The sequence below is a fragment of the Venturia canescens genome, chromosome 1 (assembly GCF_019457755.1).
Source record: "Venturia canescens isolate UGA chromosome 1, ASM1945775v1, whole genome shotgun sequence".
In the NCBI taxonomy this organism is placed as follows: Eukaryota; Metazoa; Arthropoda; class Insecta; order Hymenoptera; family Ichneumonidae; genus Venturia; species Venturia canescens.
Window position 1 is genome coordinate 8,053,711 of NC_057421.1, and position 20,655 is coordinate 8,074,365.

The following is a 20,655-nucleotide window of genomic DNA, read 5'->3' on the forward strand; positions in this document are numbered from 1 at the left end:
CTACGGTCAGCGATACTGTGAAAATTCACAATTTTGAAAATATAATAACGAAAGACCAAATATTACTGAGGTTGAAATACTGAAACACCAAAAAGTCGAACGGTCAAAATAGCGAAACGTTAGAAAGTCGATCGATCAAAATAAAGAAATGCAGCGGAGCTCCAAATACACGCGTCTCACTCACTCACTTACTCAGACCGGTGATCTCCAATTTTAAACATCGCCGTTTTGACTTTCGCCTTTTCGAGCCATCGCTATTCCGCATATCCAAGTTTTATAGGCTCGAAAAATTCACTTTCGATTTTTTGCTACTCTATATTCTGGTCTGTCTGTAAAACAATTACTCTCCATTTTGAATTCGAAAATATGAACTTTTGACATTCGGATGGTCTGTTTAAATTGCATTCGAAATGAAAACTATTGAAATATATATTTTCGGGTAAATATGAATTCAAAGAAGGAATTTTTTATTAAACGCGCAATCTGCTGAATAGTCGATCGGGAATAAGAATTTCGAATAACTTATTTTTCTCCAAACTGATATCACAACTTTTAAAATTTCGAAATATCGACCGTTCTACAATTCAGTTATTCGACATATTGAATCCCACCCTATCGACACGTGTGCTGGACGATAGAGAGAACTATCCTATGAGTGCGAACGGTAAAGCCATAGAGTGCAACTTTTTCTAAGACAGGTTTTCAACTCGTATTTTGTTAATATTCAATCACATTTTTTCCATACTTAAACAATGAATAAAAAAACCAATTTTTCTGGGAAGTTTGATTAAACCCTCCTGAAGTGTGTGTAATCGAAAGAACCCGAGTTATATACAAATTTAATGTTTTCAAGCCGTTGAAATTTGAGGGTTTTCAGCCCGAGCTCAATATTTTTTATGCTATTTTTTCGTCGTCTTTTAATTTCTTAAAATTAATAGGGTGTTTTTTCACGTATTTTTTTCGTCTGAAAACGATGGTACAAGTTTTTTTTTTGGTCAAGTTGATAGTTTTCGAGTTATAAGCGTTTTAAACTTTCACCCCGTTTTTTCCAACGTTGCCGGGGGTTGATCCCAAAATAATTCACACCATTCGATTCAGCGTCATCAAATTAGTCTTAGAGATCACGTTTTCGGATTTTCCTAGAAAGTTGTTCTATTCCCGAATTTTGAGTGGACTATTCGCGAGTCCAAACGTGCCATTTTCTTAAATGAAGACGTATAAACTGTACAGCATCAAATTCGTTTCGACTGAACGATCTAAATTTTGAATATTATCGCCTTTATGGATGTGGTTTCAATTATCCTTTATTAAGTTCGTTCCCATCGATAAGATTTTTCAGAAACATTAACATTAACTCGGTGGTAAGGTTTCAAATTCGCACGATTAGCCGACTCTATTTCAACTGGTTTGCTGAATCCGCTTCCACCGCAATTCGCTAACATTCTCAAATATCCCTCGTCTGAAGTAACGAGGAGTTTTCCTGAGAAGCACCTATTTCTGTATCGAGCAATCTCGAGACATTTCGTTTTCTCAGATTCATTTTTCAATATATCATTCGGACTGTAGTGTGAGGAAAATAATGGTAGTTCAGAAAATTAGATACTCAATGATATAATTCATCGAAGGATTTTGAAACGAACGTTGCAACTTTCTGGAATTAACGATGGTGACACAGAAATCGATATACAGTGTAATATTTTTATTGGCATCGACTGTTAATATTAAGGTTTCAACTTTAAGGTTCTAAGTTTATTTTTAGGACGTCGTGTAATGAAATATTATAATGATCACAAAGTTTTTGATTTTATTGATTACCACGGAAACATCGATAATCACAAAAATGATAGTACACGATTTTTTTCCATTCGGGCATGCTTTACAAATCGTCGAACACACCTCCTTGTATTATATCGAGCTGGCTGCCTCGGAAATGTACTGTGGAATTGATTGCTTTAGTTAACCCGAACAGGGCACCGTTCTCAAGTATTGTAAATGGATTATCATCGAGAATCAATTTCTCCACTTTAGGAAGATGTTGAGCGAAACCTTTCTTGATCTCTAGGATTCCGTTGTTTGTCAAATCAAGCAATACTAGAGACTCAAGATTGGCGAATTCGCTACCGTTGATTCGTGCCAAGGCATTGTGTCCCAGATGGAGATTTTTAAGAGTCATCAGGGGGAAGATTCCACTGTCAATCTTCCTTAGTTCATTGTTATTCAGCCACAGTTCGCGTAGCGCGAGTTTGGAGAACGCTCCATTTTCAAATACACGAATCCGATTAGAAGTCAAAGTAAGTGTGTGCAATGACTTTGTCAAACCATAAAACGAGTCACTCGTTATTATTTCAATGGAATTGAATCCGAGATCGATGTGTTCTACAGCTTGAAGACCGATGAACACTCCTTTCTCGAGGCTGGTGAGCTTGTTGTTCGCCAGTTGCAAGTATCGAAGGGATTTCAAGTCCTGGAAAGCTCCTATTTCAATCTTTTCAATATTATTGTTTCTCAATATGAGCTCCTTTGCAGAACTAAGCCCACTGAAATAATCAGTTTTTATCACGGTTATATTGTTCATGGTGAAATCGATTTTTTCAAGTTGACCCAACCGAGAAAAAATGTTGGGAATAATCGCATCAATGTTGTTTTTTCCAAGGTTTAATGATTGCAGAGTCGTTGGCAAAGTTGCAACGAATCTCGTGTTGTTCAGTCGATTTTCACTCAAATCGACAGATGACAGGTTTGTCCTCTCCAAGGCTCTGTCTTCAATTTCACTCATAGCGTTGTTTGCCAAGTTCAAAAAGCTCACATGATTATTCACGATCACTCCCGTTCGCAGACGCAGAATTTTGTTGCTAGACAAATCTATGCGCGTTATGTCTGCTGGCATGTCATTCAGAAGCTCGGGGGTTATATCCGAGATAGCGTTATGACTTAAAGCGAGACCGCTGACGAAATCCTTTTTCAGACCATACCAACCAGCAGTGAATTGTGATATTCCACGATGATTCAGTGATAGGTATAGTGGCTCTATTTGCCATTTAGCGTGCACTGGTTGGCAATGTTCAGCAATGCTCCCATTATAAGGTTGTAGACTTTCTACAATTGCACCACGCATACACAATAGTTTCGATGGGATGAAGTCATCCAGACGTACCATCACACACCATTCACGGTCCTTCATCGAACCGTCTATCACTTCTTTACGTCTTGGTGTGTGAATATTGTCAAAAGCAAGAGTGTGCAGCCGTGACACTCCACGTACAGATATGTTTGTTGATTTTCCAAGCCCATGCAAAGCCGCCCCGTCTAATTCTTCAATGAGATTATCCGAGATATTCAACAACCGTAGATTATTCAGCCCCTTAAATAAGTCGTAAGGCATGTAGCGTAGGGAAGTATGTGTCAGAGAAAGATACTCCAATTTCCTCAGACGGGAAAAAACACTCGGAGGAATAAACCATAGACGGTTGTATCCGAGATCAATACTCCTCAGGTGAGTGAAATTTTCGAATGTGTTTGGATGAATGAAACGAATGTCCTCGAGACCCTTGAGATCCAAAGTATCGGGTGGCTCTCCATTCGCGGAAATGCCCTTCAGAACACCGTCTTCAATCTTGGGAACGTAAATGTTCCGAGGGAGTTTAGTTGGAATCGCAAGAACCACCGGAACCAGAAAGAAGCCCAAGAACAACATCGTGGCGTTCGGAGAATCTAGAAGTCAAACATTCATTCAAAAGTCAAAAAAGACTTCATTAAATTGATTTCGAAACAAATACACGGATATTAGTGACTCTGAAGTTCACAAAATTCGAGTCCAACGAAATGATCGAAAAAAAATATTAGTAATTCTCCTTTTTTTTCCACTTCATGAATCTTTAGGATAAAAAAGTGGAAAGTTACACTTTTTTCGTTCATATCGTTGGACTCCAACGTTGCAAACTACAGCGTCATGAATAATCTATTTCACTATATATTTAACGAACGAAACGAATCCACTTTTCACTTGCACCAGCCCGAGCCCTTATTTTGTTCGTCAACTCCATTTCATAGAAAAATATGATTTACAATGTTTGAGAAGAACTTACCAGCACGATGACGAAGCAGGAAAATAACGCAGAAATCTCAGCTGGACCGCGTGCTGGAGCAGAAATAAGACTGCCCAAAATATTCAAAAACGCACACTAAATAGCCCATCAGAAGACTGCTCCGAGTAGTGGGAGCGACCGCGTAAACAAAATTTGGCACATAAAAAAAAAATGATTTTCTGTTTCTCCGGTATATACTAGTGATCGGTGTAAATATTCCAAGCGTTGCTTCATTTGGGAATTTTGGCGATAGCAAACAGCTAGGCAAAACAACATCATCGAGCGCGACAAGCTTGGGTCAGAAGTCATAGGACGCATGAAAAACCAGGGATAAGGATTCAATCGTGTCTATTGATGATACTCTGGAAATTTACATGACTCGCAGCTGTTGCTTTATGAGATAAATATAAGTCATCATGAGCCCTTTTTCATGACTAGACAAAAATCAATGTGTTTAAAGAAAAAAAGCTTGTTACGGCAGACGGTGAAATGATCACCGCCTAATATTTTTTAAAGTATTTTCTTATATCGTCCTCGTTCACAGTAACGAATGCATTTTTACTGGAGAGTCTCAAGTCTCTAATATTACTAAAATTTTATTCTATGTACGAAAAAATGTCTAAATTCATTATGAATACAATTTTCAATGAATCATCAAAATTCAATCAATCAAATTTTTTAAATATTATTCCGCCCTACAAAGGGACAAAACTATGTCGAAATTTGATATATCGATCCTCAACCGGTGATAAATAGGCGAAAAAAGCTCATGAAAGAGCTAAAGAAATTGGTGGGAATGATCGCACAAACATGACTTAAGGGCATAAGTTTTTCTTCCAAATAGTGGTTCTCCGGTATCTATCAGCGATAGATACCGAAGATAGAATAGTCTTTATAAATACTCAAGTAAATGGAAGTGATGTACCATTAAAATTCTGGCAAACGAATCATTTGAATTTGAGTAACTACTCCTTAATAAAATAAAGAACGTACTGTACAAGTAAATACTGTTCGATTGGCCACGTGAGTCCAAACGTCAATGTTCTGTTTTATCAAATGAAGAGGTACAAACTGTACAACATCAAATTCGATTCGTACAATTTATGAAGGCTAAAGAAAGCGGTAAAACTCCAAAATTTAGCGCTTCGTACCTGAAATTCAAGAACCTTTCAAAAACCTGATAAGCAATAAAACGAAAAAAAATTGTTTTTCAATCGATCATACCAATATTTTTTATCTACTTTCACTCAGAATGTCCTACGATCAGTAATTATGAACCGAAGTTCAGGATGAAAGAGATAAATAATTACTCATGATCAAATTAGGCCGCTCCGACGCACACGCGAATTCAAACTCCTCAAATTATTCGCAACACGTCAGTAAACACAAGTGGGTAAAATCACACGATTTCACCCGAAAGACTTGGGTGCGAGAAGGTTGTCAGTACGAAAGAGTAGCGTCGAAATTTTCGTCTCAAGTGACCGATCAAATAAATTTTATGAATTGACGGAACCCCCGTTCGATTAGATAACGGATTCCCACATGACGATCAACTCTATTTCATCCGCGTTGAAAATAACCTCGTAATCAACAAACACCATAATAATAACCAAGCTCAAAATAACAGATGCGGAAAATAATCAAACTTCGGAACTTATCAGTAATATAAGTGGCAAGATGACGCTGAAGTTTCCAACGTTGGAGTCTAACGACATGGTCTAAAAAAACTCTCAAATAATTCCAGTATATCTCCAATTTTGTTCCCTGCCGAATTTCCAATTCGTCATATTTCAAGCCACATCAATAATTCGTGAAATAAAAAAATAATGAATTATAAATATTTCTTTCGTTCATTTCGTTGAATTCCAACGTTGCAAACTTCAGCGTCGTGTGGCAAGTTGTTGAATAAAGTGATTAAACTTTTTGAGATTAGTGATACTGGCACAGTTATAAATATCAAATATAAATTGCAGTGTGTTTATTGACATCAGACTATTAAAAATGTTGTGTAAACATAAAAATTACATTTGTCACGACAATGATGATGACTTTTCATTCGGTTATCGAGAAACCCCATCACAAATCGTCAAACGCGCCCTCTTGTATGAGTACAACGTTGTTCAACCGAACGACGGAACGTTGTTTCGCCTTGTTTAATCCAAACAAAGCACCATTTTCCAGTGTATTAATTGGGTTATCGAAGAGAATCAGATTTTCCACTTCACTGAGCTGTTTGGCGAAACCTTTTTCGATTTTCGCGATTCGATTGTGGGCCAGATCCAATGTTAATAATTTTTCAATACCGAAAAATTCGTCACCACTTATCTGACCCAAGGAACTATTTCGGAGATACAAATGAATAAGGGACGTCGTTTCGAAAGCACCGTTGTCCACTTCCTCAATTACGTTATCCGTGAGAAACATGTAGTTTAAATTAGTGAGATACTTTGCAAAAGCTTTTTCAATCTTCGAGATCCCGTTACTTGATTGATTGGGAAATTCTGTATTATGAAGACCAACGAAATCGTCACCGGTTACGTGGCTCAACGCATTATCTTGCAGCCCCAAGTATCCTCGATTCTCTAAATGAGTCATTCGAACGACGCTGAAGTTTGCAACCTTGGAGTCCAACGAAATTCACGAAAATAACATTTGCAATTCACCAATTTTTATTTCACTAATCATTGGTGTAAACTGAAAAACTACGAATTGCAAATTATGCAGGTAACAAAATTTAGAGTCGCGGCAGCGACTCTGAGACAAGTTGCTGCCAGAGACTCTTCACCGGAGCGATAGCGTTTCCAATTGTTTTGGAAAATTTTCAAAATTTCTTTCCTTAATAATTTATTAATTATAGTATTTCAGAGAATATTGTTAGTTGACGTATTTTTTATTTTTTTTTCTCTTTCGATTGCGACCTCTTCGAACTCAACGCGTTGAAGAGATATTAATTATTTATTTTTTAATTGCATCAAGAAATGGGTCAGATTTTCGCACACATTTTCGATGTTCATTTGTTTTTTATTTAGTGACAAACCTGGTGCCATAATACAAGTATATACCTATATATTTCCGTTGAAGGATTACTGGAATTATTAGAGAGTTTTTTTAGATGATTTCTTTGGACTCCAACGTTGCAAACTTCAGTCTCATTCGTTCGAATTTTCGTTGAAATGAGTTTGAACCCCGACAACATGTTTATCTTCCTATTACAAAATCACCAAAACCTACCTCGAATCTCGAGCTTCATTTGAGGTATTTGAAAAATTATTTTTCCCCCTGCAATTTTAGGCCCCTGTTAGTCAGAATTGAGTAAAAAAATGTATCCAATTTTTTATCCTTTTTAGACACAATACTGAATTATAATTCTTAGCGTTGCACCATCACTGGTTGGAAAATAATTCATAAATAAATGTAACACAATCATAGATGCCTTTCTATATTTCATGAATTTATTGACACATAATTATTACCAAAACGTATATTGACCGAGTTTACACATCGGTGATTGTTCGTTCCTGTATACAAGCAATTGGAATTTTACACATCCTCAAAAACGCCGCCCTGCAAAATTTCGAGGCGAATTCCATCGAGTCGAACAAAGGAATCTTTACCTTTCGTTAAACCAAATAGAGCACCGTTTTCGAGTCTGTCAATCGGATTATAACCGAGTCGCAGTTCGGTAAGATTGCCGAGATGTTTGGCAAAACCCTTCTCAATTTTCGGGATACCGTTGTTCGATAAATCCAAGAGTTTCAGATCCTTCATTCCGATAAATTCAGTGCCATTTGTCTGGTTCAACAGATTATTCTGCAGGTACAAAGACCGAAGAGACATCGACTGGAGAGCACCGATCTCCAGTGCTCGGATCGTATTATTAGAAAGATCTAACAGAGTCACGTTGTTGAGATGTCTCGAGAAAGCCTTCTCGATTTTTGGGATCCTGTTCGTCGACAAATTCAAAACTTTCAGATTATGAAGGCTAGCAAACTCTTCACCATGAATTTGGTCCAAAATATTGTTCTTCAAGTCCAAAAACTCCAGAGTCTCCAGCTCGAAGGTTCCATTCTCAAGCTTTCTTATCCTATTGTCGTTCAAGGCTAGAGTTTTTGTCGGAGCCTCGATGAAAGTGCCATTTTCTAAAGTTTCAATCTCATTGAAAGGCAGCAATAGGCTTCGCAGAGTATTTGTCAAACCATGGAAAGAGTCGTGGGTAATTTTCTGAATATTGTTGTGTGACAGATCGATGTATTCCACCACCTTAAGACCATCGAACACCCCCTTTTCCAAATTCGTTATTTTGTTGTCCGACAGATCGAAGTACCGAAGCGATATTAAATCCTGAAGTGAGCCTACTTCCATTTTTTTAATTTCGTTTCTCGCGAGAACGAGTCTGACTGCAGAAACGAGTCCACGAAGAGAGTGAATTTGAATGGCGGTTATATTGTTATCAACGAAATTAACATTCTCAAGTTTTCGAAGCCGAGAGAAAACGTTGGACGATATTTCGCTGATGTGATTCGCCCCCAGGTCCAGAGACTGCAGACTCGTTGGCAGAGTCGCGATGAATCTCGTGTCATTCAGTTTATTATGATCGAGATCTACTAACAAGAGGTTCGTTTTTTCCAAGGCTCGATCTTCGATCTCGCTGATAGCATTATACGACAATTCCAAAAACTTGACATGCTCGTTCACAATCGTTTCGTTCTTCAGACGTACGATTTTGTTTCTACTCAGCTCAATATTTATCACGTGTGGTGGCAAGTCGTTAAAAATCTCTGATGTTACGTTTACGATGTTGTTGGATTCTAAATAAATGCCCTTAAACGAAGTTGAGTTAAGGCGGTACCAGCCAGCAGCAAATCCCGATACGTTCATTCCATCCATGGTTAAATTTCTTATCTTTCTCTCTACGGGGGTGTACCCATATTCGAAGTACACTGGCTTACAATGAGCCTCGCTAGGCCCAGCGCCCTCTTCAGGTTTCACTTCTTCAAGGATTCCATCGCGAATGCAAATTCTCACAGGTTCCACGGGCCCATGGAACAACCACTTTCCAGGCTCCACTGTCTGCGGCCGGTCTATTGGATCGTTGAAGTCGTCAAAGGCGAGAGTGTGCAGCAGTCTGATTCCATTGGAAACCTTGGCTGATATATTTGTCGTTTTTCCAAGGCCATAAAAACGTCCTCCGTGAAACGACGATATGGGGTTGTACGAGATGTCCAGAAACTTGAGATTTCGTAGCGACATGAACTGGCCGTATTGCAAATAGTTTATCCCATTGGCCGCTAAGGACAGACTTTCCAATTCTCCCAAAGGCGGAAATGCCGGATAAGGCCACTCTGGGAAACTGAAACCCATGCGGTTGTTCGAAAGATCGATACTTTTCACATGAGTTAGATTATCAAAAACGTGGCTGTCGATGCGTCCAAAGCCCAGGCCCGAGAGGTCCAAGGTATCGGGGCTTTCACCAATTATTTCGATGCCCACTAGCGCTGGGCCCTGAACCTTTGGGATGTAGTAGCTCCGGGGTAATTCCTTGGGAGACACGAGGACGATTGGGATCAAGAGGAAGCCGAAAACCAACATCTCGAAACCTAATCGCCAAGAATCTGTAGGAAACGATATAAATAAAATTAAGTTTTAATAAATATGATTTTAGAATGGGATCATTATTATCGTATGTTTAAGGAAATTATATTCAATTAAAAATAGTTACGTGGGCCAAAATCAATTGAGTTCCGAAAGTAATTCTTTTTTTCATGTCATGAATAATTTTCTTTCTTCCTCTGAGTCTGGTCGATATTATTCAAAATAAAAATTACAATTATCATCTCTATTGTGATATTAATTTTTAATCATAATAAGATTGTAATTAAAATTATTATTATTTAGTTTAAAAACTTTCGGCAGCTGCGAAAATCTATTCAACGTTTTATAAGAAGAAAAGTCGTTTACATCTCCAGCTACGAGCATAACCATGTTATTATTGAATTTTTTTCTTTTTAAGTTCCATCAAGTTGTAGGGATTTGCGTTTCTTTTGATTATACAAAAGCATTATACAATTATACATAATTATACAAAAGTCTTGTACAAAAGGATCAGACCCTGCTGCTGTTTGGTTCATATAAAAAATCGAGTATCTCAGTTTAGTGAATCGGCGAATAGGAAATAACGAAATGCAACTTCTATTTCTCGAACAAAATATTCCAAACTTCTTCTCGAGATATTAATAAATTTTCATAAGTTCAAAATGTAATCTCATTTTTATAGTATTAATAATTATAATAACAATAAATGAAAGATCGGCGCTTTGATGTGTGAGGCCAGCACAGTTTACTACCACCATCCGAAGGAAACACACGTCATTATATCATCTTTTCTGTTTGAATGTTGAATAATGATAAAAAATTTATTAAATATAATTTCCTCGTGTCCAATTTTTCTGAACATTTTCCTAGATTTTTGAAAATCAAAGAGAAGCTGAAGAAAGAAATTGAAGACTTCTCAACCAGAAAGAAAGTTTACTAACTTTTAGGAGTCGCGCGACGCCCGATTAAAAATTAACAAATCTTGAAAAATAGTCGTGATAAAAAATCCGCGCTGAACGCAAAGTTAAGTCAGTTTCGATTTTTATTGACTGAGATATTCGACTTTTTATATCGGTATGGCCAACCGTAGATCATCTAAAAGTTTCGCACTTGAAGAGTTTTCACTTTGCAGTCAGCACGCTTATTGTATTTTCAAGCAGATTGCTAGTTCGCTCGAAATCGACTCACCAAGATAAATCACAAAAACAAGAAATTTCACTGAACAGTTTTCGCGTAACCCGCGCTGGAACACGCGCCTGCACAGACTGACAAAATTTATGATGGTACAGAAGACAAATATCTCGTGAGAAGACTAGCTCGGACGATCGGGCTACGTCATGATCAAATTTGAGGGTAACTTCGTTATCTCTCAGATTAGTGTCTTCATCCGTGGATCGTTTAACCATTAAATTTTTCTTATTTTCGTGCTGGAACTGAGAAAAGCGAGTTATTTACCAAGAACTTAATAGTGAACTTAGCGAGTGGGGCCACGAGGGTCCACTATCAAGCACTCAGAGCCATAGTGGTTCCTTTGTGCTGTTATTTACCAAGAAATAGAAGAATTTTTTTGTGACATTTTCCGAGGCCGCTGATTCTGTACTGAAATGAAGTTTCCACTTTGAAATATGAAAAGCATCCCATCAAAATTTCTCAAAAATTACGTGACGCCATTTGAAAGCTGACATTTTTAACTTCACGTACTGAACCGTTTTTTAAACATTTTGAAAAACGATCGTGTTTCGGTTATTGTGAAAATCGAATATACGATCGAATGCCAATCAATCAATTAAGACAATTCATTAACAGATTAAAAATATTCTGTGAGCATCAGGAACTACTTGGTGAAATAGACAAGAGGACACAACCACACGATCAGAACCGAATGAACTCTACGATTCCTACGACCAGTGCTTGATTAGATAACGGAGGTTACCGAATAAGGATCCTTCAGTCGATCACTCGTCATAACACTGATGGGGAACTTTATGGAGCTCATTTTTTGGATGTTTCGACTTCTATTTTTGACGGTGTTCCTGAAAAACTTGATGCTTAATTTCTTGAAAGGAAAATTGAATGTAAAATCAGAGTGAGACAGAAATTCAAAGTTGTTTCTCAACATATTTATGAACAACAAAAGTACTTTCTTCCTTATCGTTGCTGTTTTTCAATTCTTTGATTCTCCAATGCTCTCGAGTTCCCTGCCCTTAATTTTAGAAAGACGAGTGTGTTAAGTCATTCAGGATTCTCCTGGGACCAGCAAGAGTCCCAAAGAATCCAGGAGAACGTGAAAAAAAATAGCTAAAAATGGAGGAATCGAAGGCTCATACGAATTCGCCTCCGAACGAGGCAGCAATTTCTAATAATTTTTTTTCGTTGTGTTCTTCTTTCTCTTTCCTCAAGATCAGCTTACCACAACCGTTGATAATACGAGGCAAAAATATCGACAGAATGTTAGATAGTGTGCGGGAACTGGCTGCCAAAATAATCAGGAAAATATGAACGAAAAATATTTTATTTAAAAACCATGCTCAGTAATAGGAATAACTGAGTAAACAAGATTGGAGAAGTGTTGTTCATTTTCAGATAGTGAATTTCTTGAATTTATTCTCCTTGCTATTTACTATAAACATATAGTAAGTTTTTGGACAAAAGTCTCACCCAACTTTTTTAATGGCGTTGGTCGTAGTTTAACCCATTAACGCCGAAGAATCGTCTTTTTTTTTCTCATTTTCAAGCTAGATTCTTATTATCGAAAAAAAATCATTTGCAAATAAAAAACATGTTCCCTTGTACTTTCGAGTGTCCCCTTTCCGAATCCGGAGTCAAAATTGAGTTTTGTCTATTAGAAAAAAAAATATGACCGTTTTTAAACAAAAAAAACCGAAAAAATCGAAGACATTTTTTTTCAATATTTTTTTTCTCATTGAAGACGCGCGAGGACCCCCCCCCCCCTTTTTCTTCAACCATGAGTGCACAAAATAGTTGTAGTTTAAAAATATATTTTTTTAATTTGTCGACATTGACGATTTCACCCTCAAAATGGCACTTTTCATCCCTTCGCAGCAGGAGGACAATTTTCACTCTCGGTGCCCGACAAAAAAAAAATTCAAATCTTAACGAAAATTGGTATCCCGGGGGTTTCGAATTTTGAGGGCGGAATCGTAATCAGCGACCTTGCAAATTTTTTATTTGCAAATGATTTTTTTTCGATGATAAGAATCTAGCTTGAAAATGAGAAAAAAAAACACGATTCTTCAGCGTTAATGGGTTAAGGAAGTTTTAAGCGAGAAATTTAACTCTTCTTGTGAAATTTTTCAAACACTTCAACATTAGTCCCGTGGCACGCTCATTGAGTTTATTGCCAAAGGAGCGCTGCTTTCTTGTGGTCTTTGATGAATTCATCATTTTTTACAAATCTATTCGAATTCCCAACTGACTTGATAATTGTCATTGTATTCCCATGCAAACTGCTGGAATGAAACGGAAATAAAAATGCTTAATTTTGTTACAGATGAAGGAGGAAATCGTGACCGAAGTGTCAGCGAGGGTGACGAAAGCAGTGATGGAAGCGTTGCAAAAGCAGCGTGAGAATCGCTTCGATTCAGGAGTTTCGAATTCTCGTGAGTCCGATTCAGAAGACTCGATGATCGGGGAATCCGACGGGCGCAAGGGAAACATCCGTGAGCTCGATTTGTTGGACGACGTAAAAACTGGAGACTCGTCATCGCGTTCGAGCCATCATCGTTACCAGCATTCACGTCGTCGAAATCGCAACCGTAATTTGGATAAACATCACACGAAATTTGAAGATTTTGACAAGAGGATCGAAGAATTGAACAAGAAGTTGAGCAAGAGTCACAGCGTGTCACAGGCACCGAATAATTTGCAGACTTCGTCACCGCGTTGCCACCAATCTTCCTCAGCAAATGGTCGTGGTAACGACGAGAAACCAGTAAAAATGTGCGACAACGAAGATCTTTTCGGCGCACAATCGACTTCCGGTTACTCCGAGCACCAAAACACGTCCTCGAAGGTTTCAAGAGACCCTGAGAATCTCAGCGAAGGGCTTGACACTCCGTACCGAAGAATGATCGCTTCAGGAATAAGACAAATGTCTTTCACCCCTGTGGACTCGACGGACCTGCCAAAAGCTCCGATCCTCAAATTACGTTTGGCTGATTCTCGTCCCGACGAGGACGTGAAACCGACTCAAACGGAAGAAAAATTGCGAATGTACTCCTCGCTCACTGTCGACGAAATATTCGAACGATCGAACGACAGAATGGCGAATGAAAGAGAAGAAAAACCGCGAATGTGCTCCTCGATCACAGGAAACGAAATGTTCGAACGATCCGACGACAGAGTTCTGGATTATTGTACACTCTCGGACAGCGACAACATAAGCATTATTTCGGACGTTAGTCACAACTCCGATATCCAAAGGATAAGCAATAGCTTCGAAATCATAGTCGAGCAATCGATGAATATCCGGGACGAAAGTGACGAAGAAAGAGACCTCGTGATTGCGATGGATCACGTGGACGACAACGGCGAGAAAGAAGCCATCGATGATCCTGACGTTCGTCGCGACTCTTCCAGCTTCGAGCTCTTGTCCGAGCCGGCTTCGCCTTCGCTCTCGATTCACATAGACGAGGATCATTTTTCACCTGGCGAAAAAGACACGAAAAATGATAACATCAACGAGCCAACGGTTCCGGAAAAAATTCAGAACAAATTGAAACCGAGCACGCTCGTCATCGATGCCCAAGGGCAAATCCACGATCGCAGTAGTAGCGTCGAGATTGGTGACGAGGATTCCGAAAGATCGATTTTCCCTAAACGTACGGATGGCTCTTATTCTTTCGTGGCAGAGACTTTACCAGGCTCGACGAAAGAGAGCATCATGGGGCCCGGTCGACCGGACCTTTTGAGCGACGGAGCACCGGTCGCCGACGAGTCCACCAGCGAGAAAGACTCGGAGAAACTGAAGGAAAGTTTGGGAGGAAGCAATATCGACGAAACAACTTTTGAAGAAAATTCGAACGATGCTGCACACGAAAGTTTCTCACGAACGCAAAGTTTCCATTCGCACACTGCAAATCTCTCGGGGAACGAGCGTTGGGATTTTGAGGCACGTTCCTCGACGACCGGTCCTGAGGAAGAGATTTCAAGCACAACGCGTTCTCACATTTTCGTTGATCACAACGTTAACAAAGGACTCGGCGATACGAAACAATCCTCACCGAAGAAAAAGGAGTTCAGAAGCAAATCTCACGAAAACTCCAAGTGGGGAAAGTGTAAACCATCAAGAAGACAATCCAGCGATTCCAATTCTTCCAGAAGGAGTGCAAATTCTTGTCAAAATGAAAGGCCACGAAGATTCGAAAACTGGTCAACGACTCGAAGCAGGAGAATTCCTGACTTTGATTTTCCCCCTGGAAGTGTACCGACGATGCACATTTTACCGGAGTCTCTGCTCTTTGGGGCAGTTCACGTTGCAGCCAGTGCTTACAGCACCGCTCGTCGTGTATGCGACAAAATTCTCACAGCTCAAACGGTAATATTCATGGATATGAGAAAACGAAAATTTAAAAATTCTCTGAAGAAATTTGTTCAGACGTTAACCGTCGATCGGATTCGACGTTGGGTCCACTTCTATTATCTCGATCGTTTCCAACAATACTAATCGAATTTTTTTCAAAAATGTGCACCACAAATCATCGTAAAGAAAGCCGCAATCAAGCATGTTCTAAATTTCATATTTTTTAATTCTTCTCATAATTGACATTTTTTTGCCCACATCATTCGTTTATCCATTTTGATTTTTTATTCAGTATTTATTTATACGTGTAAATAAAATTTTTATACATATTTTACATAAACGTTGTGTATATGTTTCAGAAGAAGGCCGCTGACAGATCAAAGTTTGGACGACGATAAGTCATTCATGTCTGCTAAAAAAACACCGTCTTCTTTCTATTCTTACTCTTCTCTCGACTATACCGTATTCGCACTTGATACTAGAAAACGAGAGCAAACGCCTACTGGCGCCATTATTTTTGGCAAAATTGCTGAAAATTTGATCGTCGATTAGCGAACGAGGAAAAAAACAAATGGAGTCCAACGATATTTACTTACTCTCTCATATTTCGATTGATTCGATTTATTACGATGATGAGATAACGCCAATGCGTCGCATTGTTAGTGCGATAACAGCACACAAACGAAACATGCTTCATAGATTAACGTAAATTTTATTTTAAATTATGAAGTAGTGAATCTTTGAATTTCTTGACGATTAGATCGGAAGTAAGAAATGAATTTAAAAAAAAAAAAAGAAAAACTGAGATGTTCCCAAAATTGTATTGTGTCCTTACGATTGAATAATCAACGTGGTATTGTGTACTAGTAGTAGATGCTTCATAATCTACTATTCAGATGATATAACACAAATGAAATTAAAAGAAATTACATGTTATAAGAAAATTCGTAGAAAACTGATACAATAAAAGTGAACAAAAAATAACAAAAAATCTTGCAACATTCCTCGTGTTGATAATCTCACAAAATTCTTAATCAACATTGAAAAATAATTTTTTTTTTTAACTAGAGCTTGAGTACAATTCTGTTCTCTGAATCGTTTTTGCATGTAGTTATTTGAGTCCTCTTAACGTTCTGCTCACCGGTTGCAATTCAGAGTTATAGTCAGAAAAACCTCAAAAAATCGTGGAATATTAATCTGCTACTTTAAAATCTTGACGAGTGTATATTGACGTCTCCTGTTTTAATTGGCAACACATTTTGTTGTGTTATGGGCTTCGTTGTTCATAGACTGGAGCAAAGATGTTGCTGCCCTCGTAGACTGATTTTTTTTCTTGAAATTTCGATCGTTTCAACTCGATATAATTTGAAATAAATGCGATCACGAAATGGTTCTAAATAGTACAAATTTTATTATACACAGTGACTTCATTTTTATAACAAGCGCATTACAATGGTTGTTTCTGTTTATACGAATTTTGTGGGTAAAAATGATACAAGTATAGCGATGCAAAGAAAAAATCTGTTTCCTCGTTATTAGAGGTTTTTATATCTATAATCAACACGAAAGCGATCATGACTGAAATAGCAATCGTTCATGGTTCCGTGAAGCCAAGTAAAATAAAATCTCATTACGCATCTTCAAATACACCACCCTGCAAGAGTTCCAGTTGGACGTTACTCAAATAAATTTTCGAAAAGTCCTTTGGTAAACCACACAAAGCACCGTTTTCCAGTCTGTCGATTGGATTATCAGAGAGAAACAACTCCCTCACATGGCCAAGGTATCTTGAAAAATCTTTCTCGATCCTTGTGATTCCATTACTCCGCAAATCCAAAGCTTCCAGTTCATGCATACTAGCAAATTCTGCTCCATTTATTTGGCTTAACGAATTATTTTGCAGATACAGTCTTGAGATGATGGTCGAGTCGAAAATTCCATTCTCTATTTTCCTCAATTTGTTATTTCCCAAGTATAGTTGGGATATCGGCAAATTAGCAAAAATACCAGTCTCCAAATTTTCAATCTGGTTGAAAGCCAATCCAAGTATATTGATTGTCATTAATCCATTGAACGAATCATGTGTAATCTGTTTAATTTTGTTCGATGAAAGGTCGAGTTTCAGAACACGTCGGAGACCATTGAACGTTCCTTCATTCAAATTAGTCAATTTATTACCCGCAAGGTTCAAATATTCAACAGATGTTAAATCCCGAAAAGCACCTTTTTCGATTTTTTCGATATTATTTTTTGAGAAATCCAATATTCCTACGGAGTCGAGCCCACGCAGTGATTCACTTTTAATAACGGTTATGTTGTTACCAGAAAGAACGATTCTATAAAGCTGAGACAGCCCGGTAAATATATCGGGTAATAATTCATTGATGCAGTTATTACTCAATGCTAAATTCTGCAGCGTTGACGGTAGAGTCTTTGCAAACTCTATATTATTCACTCGATTATTATCCAACTCCAAGTTTACGAGCTTTGTGTTTTCCAACGCTCCGTTTTCAATTTCGCTTATCGAATTGTTCGCTAAGATTAAATTTATGAGACAGTTGTTAAAAATTACTCCGTTCTTCAAATTCGTGATTTTGTTATTGGATAAATCGATTGCTCCAACAAATGATGGGAGGCCGTTCATAAAATCCAAAGATGACGAAGTGATGTTGTTGTTGTTGAGGTAAATCATGATGAAATCAGAGCTATCAAGAGTATACCAGCCAGGAGCAAATTTCGATATCCCCAAATTAGTTAAGTTCAAACGTGGCCCGGTATAAGCTTGACTAATATTTTGCATAACTCTACAATGAGGTTCCCAATTCCACAGGCCGACTAACTTTTCTACCATTCCGTCGCGAATGCATACTCCCTTAACATTATGGTCATTTGAACGAGAGGGTTCATCAACAATGGACTGCGGGAAAGGGTAAAAATCGTTAAATTCTCTGAAGGCCAAGTTGTATAATACCGAAATTCCATGTGGGAGCTTCACTGATATATTCGTTGATTTTCCAAGCCCGTATAATAACCCAGGAAATATTTCTTCCATAGGGTTGTTCGATATATTTAGGAATTTCAAATTAGCCAATCCCGCGAATTGACCGCGTTCCAAGGAGGTTATTTCATTATCTGCGAGCGAGAGATGCTCCAAGTTTGGCAGATTCGAAAAAGTCGTTCGAGGCAGCGAGACCAAACCGTTATTTGCAAGATTTATTCTCTTGACGCGAGTCAAATTTTCGAATATGTTGGCATCAACGTGCGCGAAACCCAAGCCCGAGAGATCCAAAGTATCAATGGGTTCATTGCCAGTTACTTCAATGCTTTTGAGTGTACCATTTTCAATTTTAGGAAGATAAAGGTTTCGAGTCAGCTCAGTTGGGGCCTTCAGAACCATCGGCACCAGGAGGATGGCAAAAATGATCATTTTCGAGTTGATTTCTGAAAATTTATTCAAAGAAAAAACCGTGAAAAAATCGAAGATTACGATGGACACGAATAGTTAGAAGAAGTCTGGTCAAACAATAAAATAGTCCCTAATATAATAATTTAACGCGATCGGCAAGTTTTTTTTTTTTAATTTCGAAATCAATCAGCACTTGCTTGCTCCCACGTCACTAATATTTATTAATCGAAAACATCGATACTATTTTCGTAAACAGTTCCCCAGATGCATAGCTTAATCCTATGATTTCTATCACAAGTTTCAGGTTCAACCGAGGTATTGTCAGTACGTTCAGGGAAAGTCTCATGCAACTATTACTCTGACGTCTAACTTTTCCTGATAAAAAAATATTGAAATTTAATACTATATTATTCGTTATTGTACGTTGTGAAAAATTAGAAAAAATCGTCCAGTTGAAGAATAATATAAAAAGCCTCGTTGGCAGAACAAAAGAGGTTCATGCTATAAAATGCAAAAAATTTAGTTTCAAGATACGCATTTCGAAGCAATCGCTTCAGCATTTGGGTGGCTTACGATCGTGGAAATATTTTTGATTTTTTCACACTCCCATTCAATTATTTACGCTCACCCAAACGATATATTTTTTATTGAAGATAAAAATTTCAAATAATGTTGTCTAGATTATTCCCAGCGACGTGTCGTTCATGTTCGCTCTTAAGCTACTTGAGTCGGTATCTACAGATGAAGTGAGGAAAACTCCGGCTAATAAGAGCTACTTTTACGTTCCCACTAATCTTTTCGTTCCACGGCGATGGTGATTTATCTATATTATTATGAATTGATCTGATTATTAATTAAATGAATAATCAAATTCCTAAATTCGAGATTCTTGAAGAAGGTTTTTTTAAAATATCCACCTTGAACTCCGAGGAATCAAATTGAGATTCGAGGAAAATCGACACCGGGAAATTCTTTAAAAAAATCAACTTACCCAAACTATTGATGGAAAAGAAAAGAGTCAATGTTGAAATCTTGAATAACCCGTTGTGGAACACATCCGAGCGAAGACTGTGGAAATTAATGGCAGAATAGGTCTTAAATAGTTGCTTGCACATGGGTTTCTGCTAGTAGGCGTAATCGAATAAACAACATTTGAAGAAACCCGTTATCTCTTGGATACTGTCTTTATCTCTCGACGAAGCACGTGGCTCGATTACATATTCAAAAAAATTTTGGCACAGACACTTTCGGCTTTTGTAATAAAGCAAAACACCATGAAAATATATTTCTATGAAATATTCCCAAGGAAGAACGAAAAGAATTTCCATCCATGTCAGCGGTTCAAAATCTCGCGACCGAACCGGAGAATAGTACATTTTTGAAAATGTCAAAAAAATTCATTGAAAAGGAATGTCGATGTTGAAACAAATGTCCAACTCCCAGACAATTAATGAATTTTATCATTGTTATCGAATTTCTTTGAGGCCAAGAAAAGTTTCCAATTTTTTAAGGGACTGTCAAATGGCGAAAAGTGATGCCACAGGAATGTCCTTGGATCAGCTGATCGTAGTGAAACGAAATCCCTCTGTTTTGCCCAAAGTGTCGTTGAGGGTGATATTGTTGGTGTGGTGGGCAATTTTCGTGGCTGAAGATATAAGTGGGTAAAACCACATAAGAACGATAAAGTTAAGAGAGAGGGATCAATATCTAATCATAAATAAGTGTCTCGATTCACTTGCCTTGGGAACCTGATCGAGTGAACTTCCCAAATTTAGATGACCACTGCTCGATAAGATAACGACTAGAAATACAGAAATATGCAAAGCAGCGTGTTCCTGAAAAATCATGTTTCTTATAGAATGAAAATTCGACAATTTTACCCAATTTATTTATATTGCATAACATTCGAATTTGATGCTTACTCGTGTTAAATCAACGATCTACTTCATCATCTTTTTATAAAAACTTGTCAACAGCTTGCTAATTTAAAATAAATGATAAAATTAAGCAAGACTGGTCATTAATTTTTT

General features: G+C 37.8%; 2 protein-coding genes across 3 annotated transcripts in view; one reads left to right on the top strand and one right to left on the bottom strand.

Moving 5' to 3' along the window:
* Positions 1–16,210, top strand: part of LOC122410025 (uncharacterized) — a 41,026-nt gene extending 24,816 nt beyond the window's left edge. Inside the window, exons 3-4 of one of the 2 annotated variants that reach the window (XM_043418016.1) lie at positions 13,189–15,234; positions 15,582–16,210. In XM_043418016.1, the coding sequence (XP_043273951.1) occupies positions 13,189–15,234; positions 15,582–15,617 (2,082 nt within the window). In that variant the 3' untranslated portion in view covers positions 15,618–16,210. Of the gene's footprint in view, positions 1–13,188; positions 15,235–15,578 lie in introns of both variants that reach the window. The other variant, XM_043418011.1, reaches the window with a different exon arrangement.
* Positions 16,211–16,849: 639 nt separating this feature from the next.
* On the bottom strand, positions 16,850–18,646 carry LOC122418974 (insulin-like growth factor-binding protein complex acid labile subunit). The gene has a single exon (XM_043433159.1). The coding sequence runs from the start codon at positions 18,644–18,646 to the stop codon at positions 16,850–16,852; it is 1,797 nt and encodes a 598-aa protein (XP_043289094.1).
* Between the last annotated feature and the right edge of the window lie 2,009 nt (positions 18,647–20,655).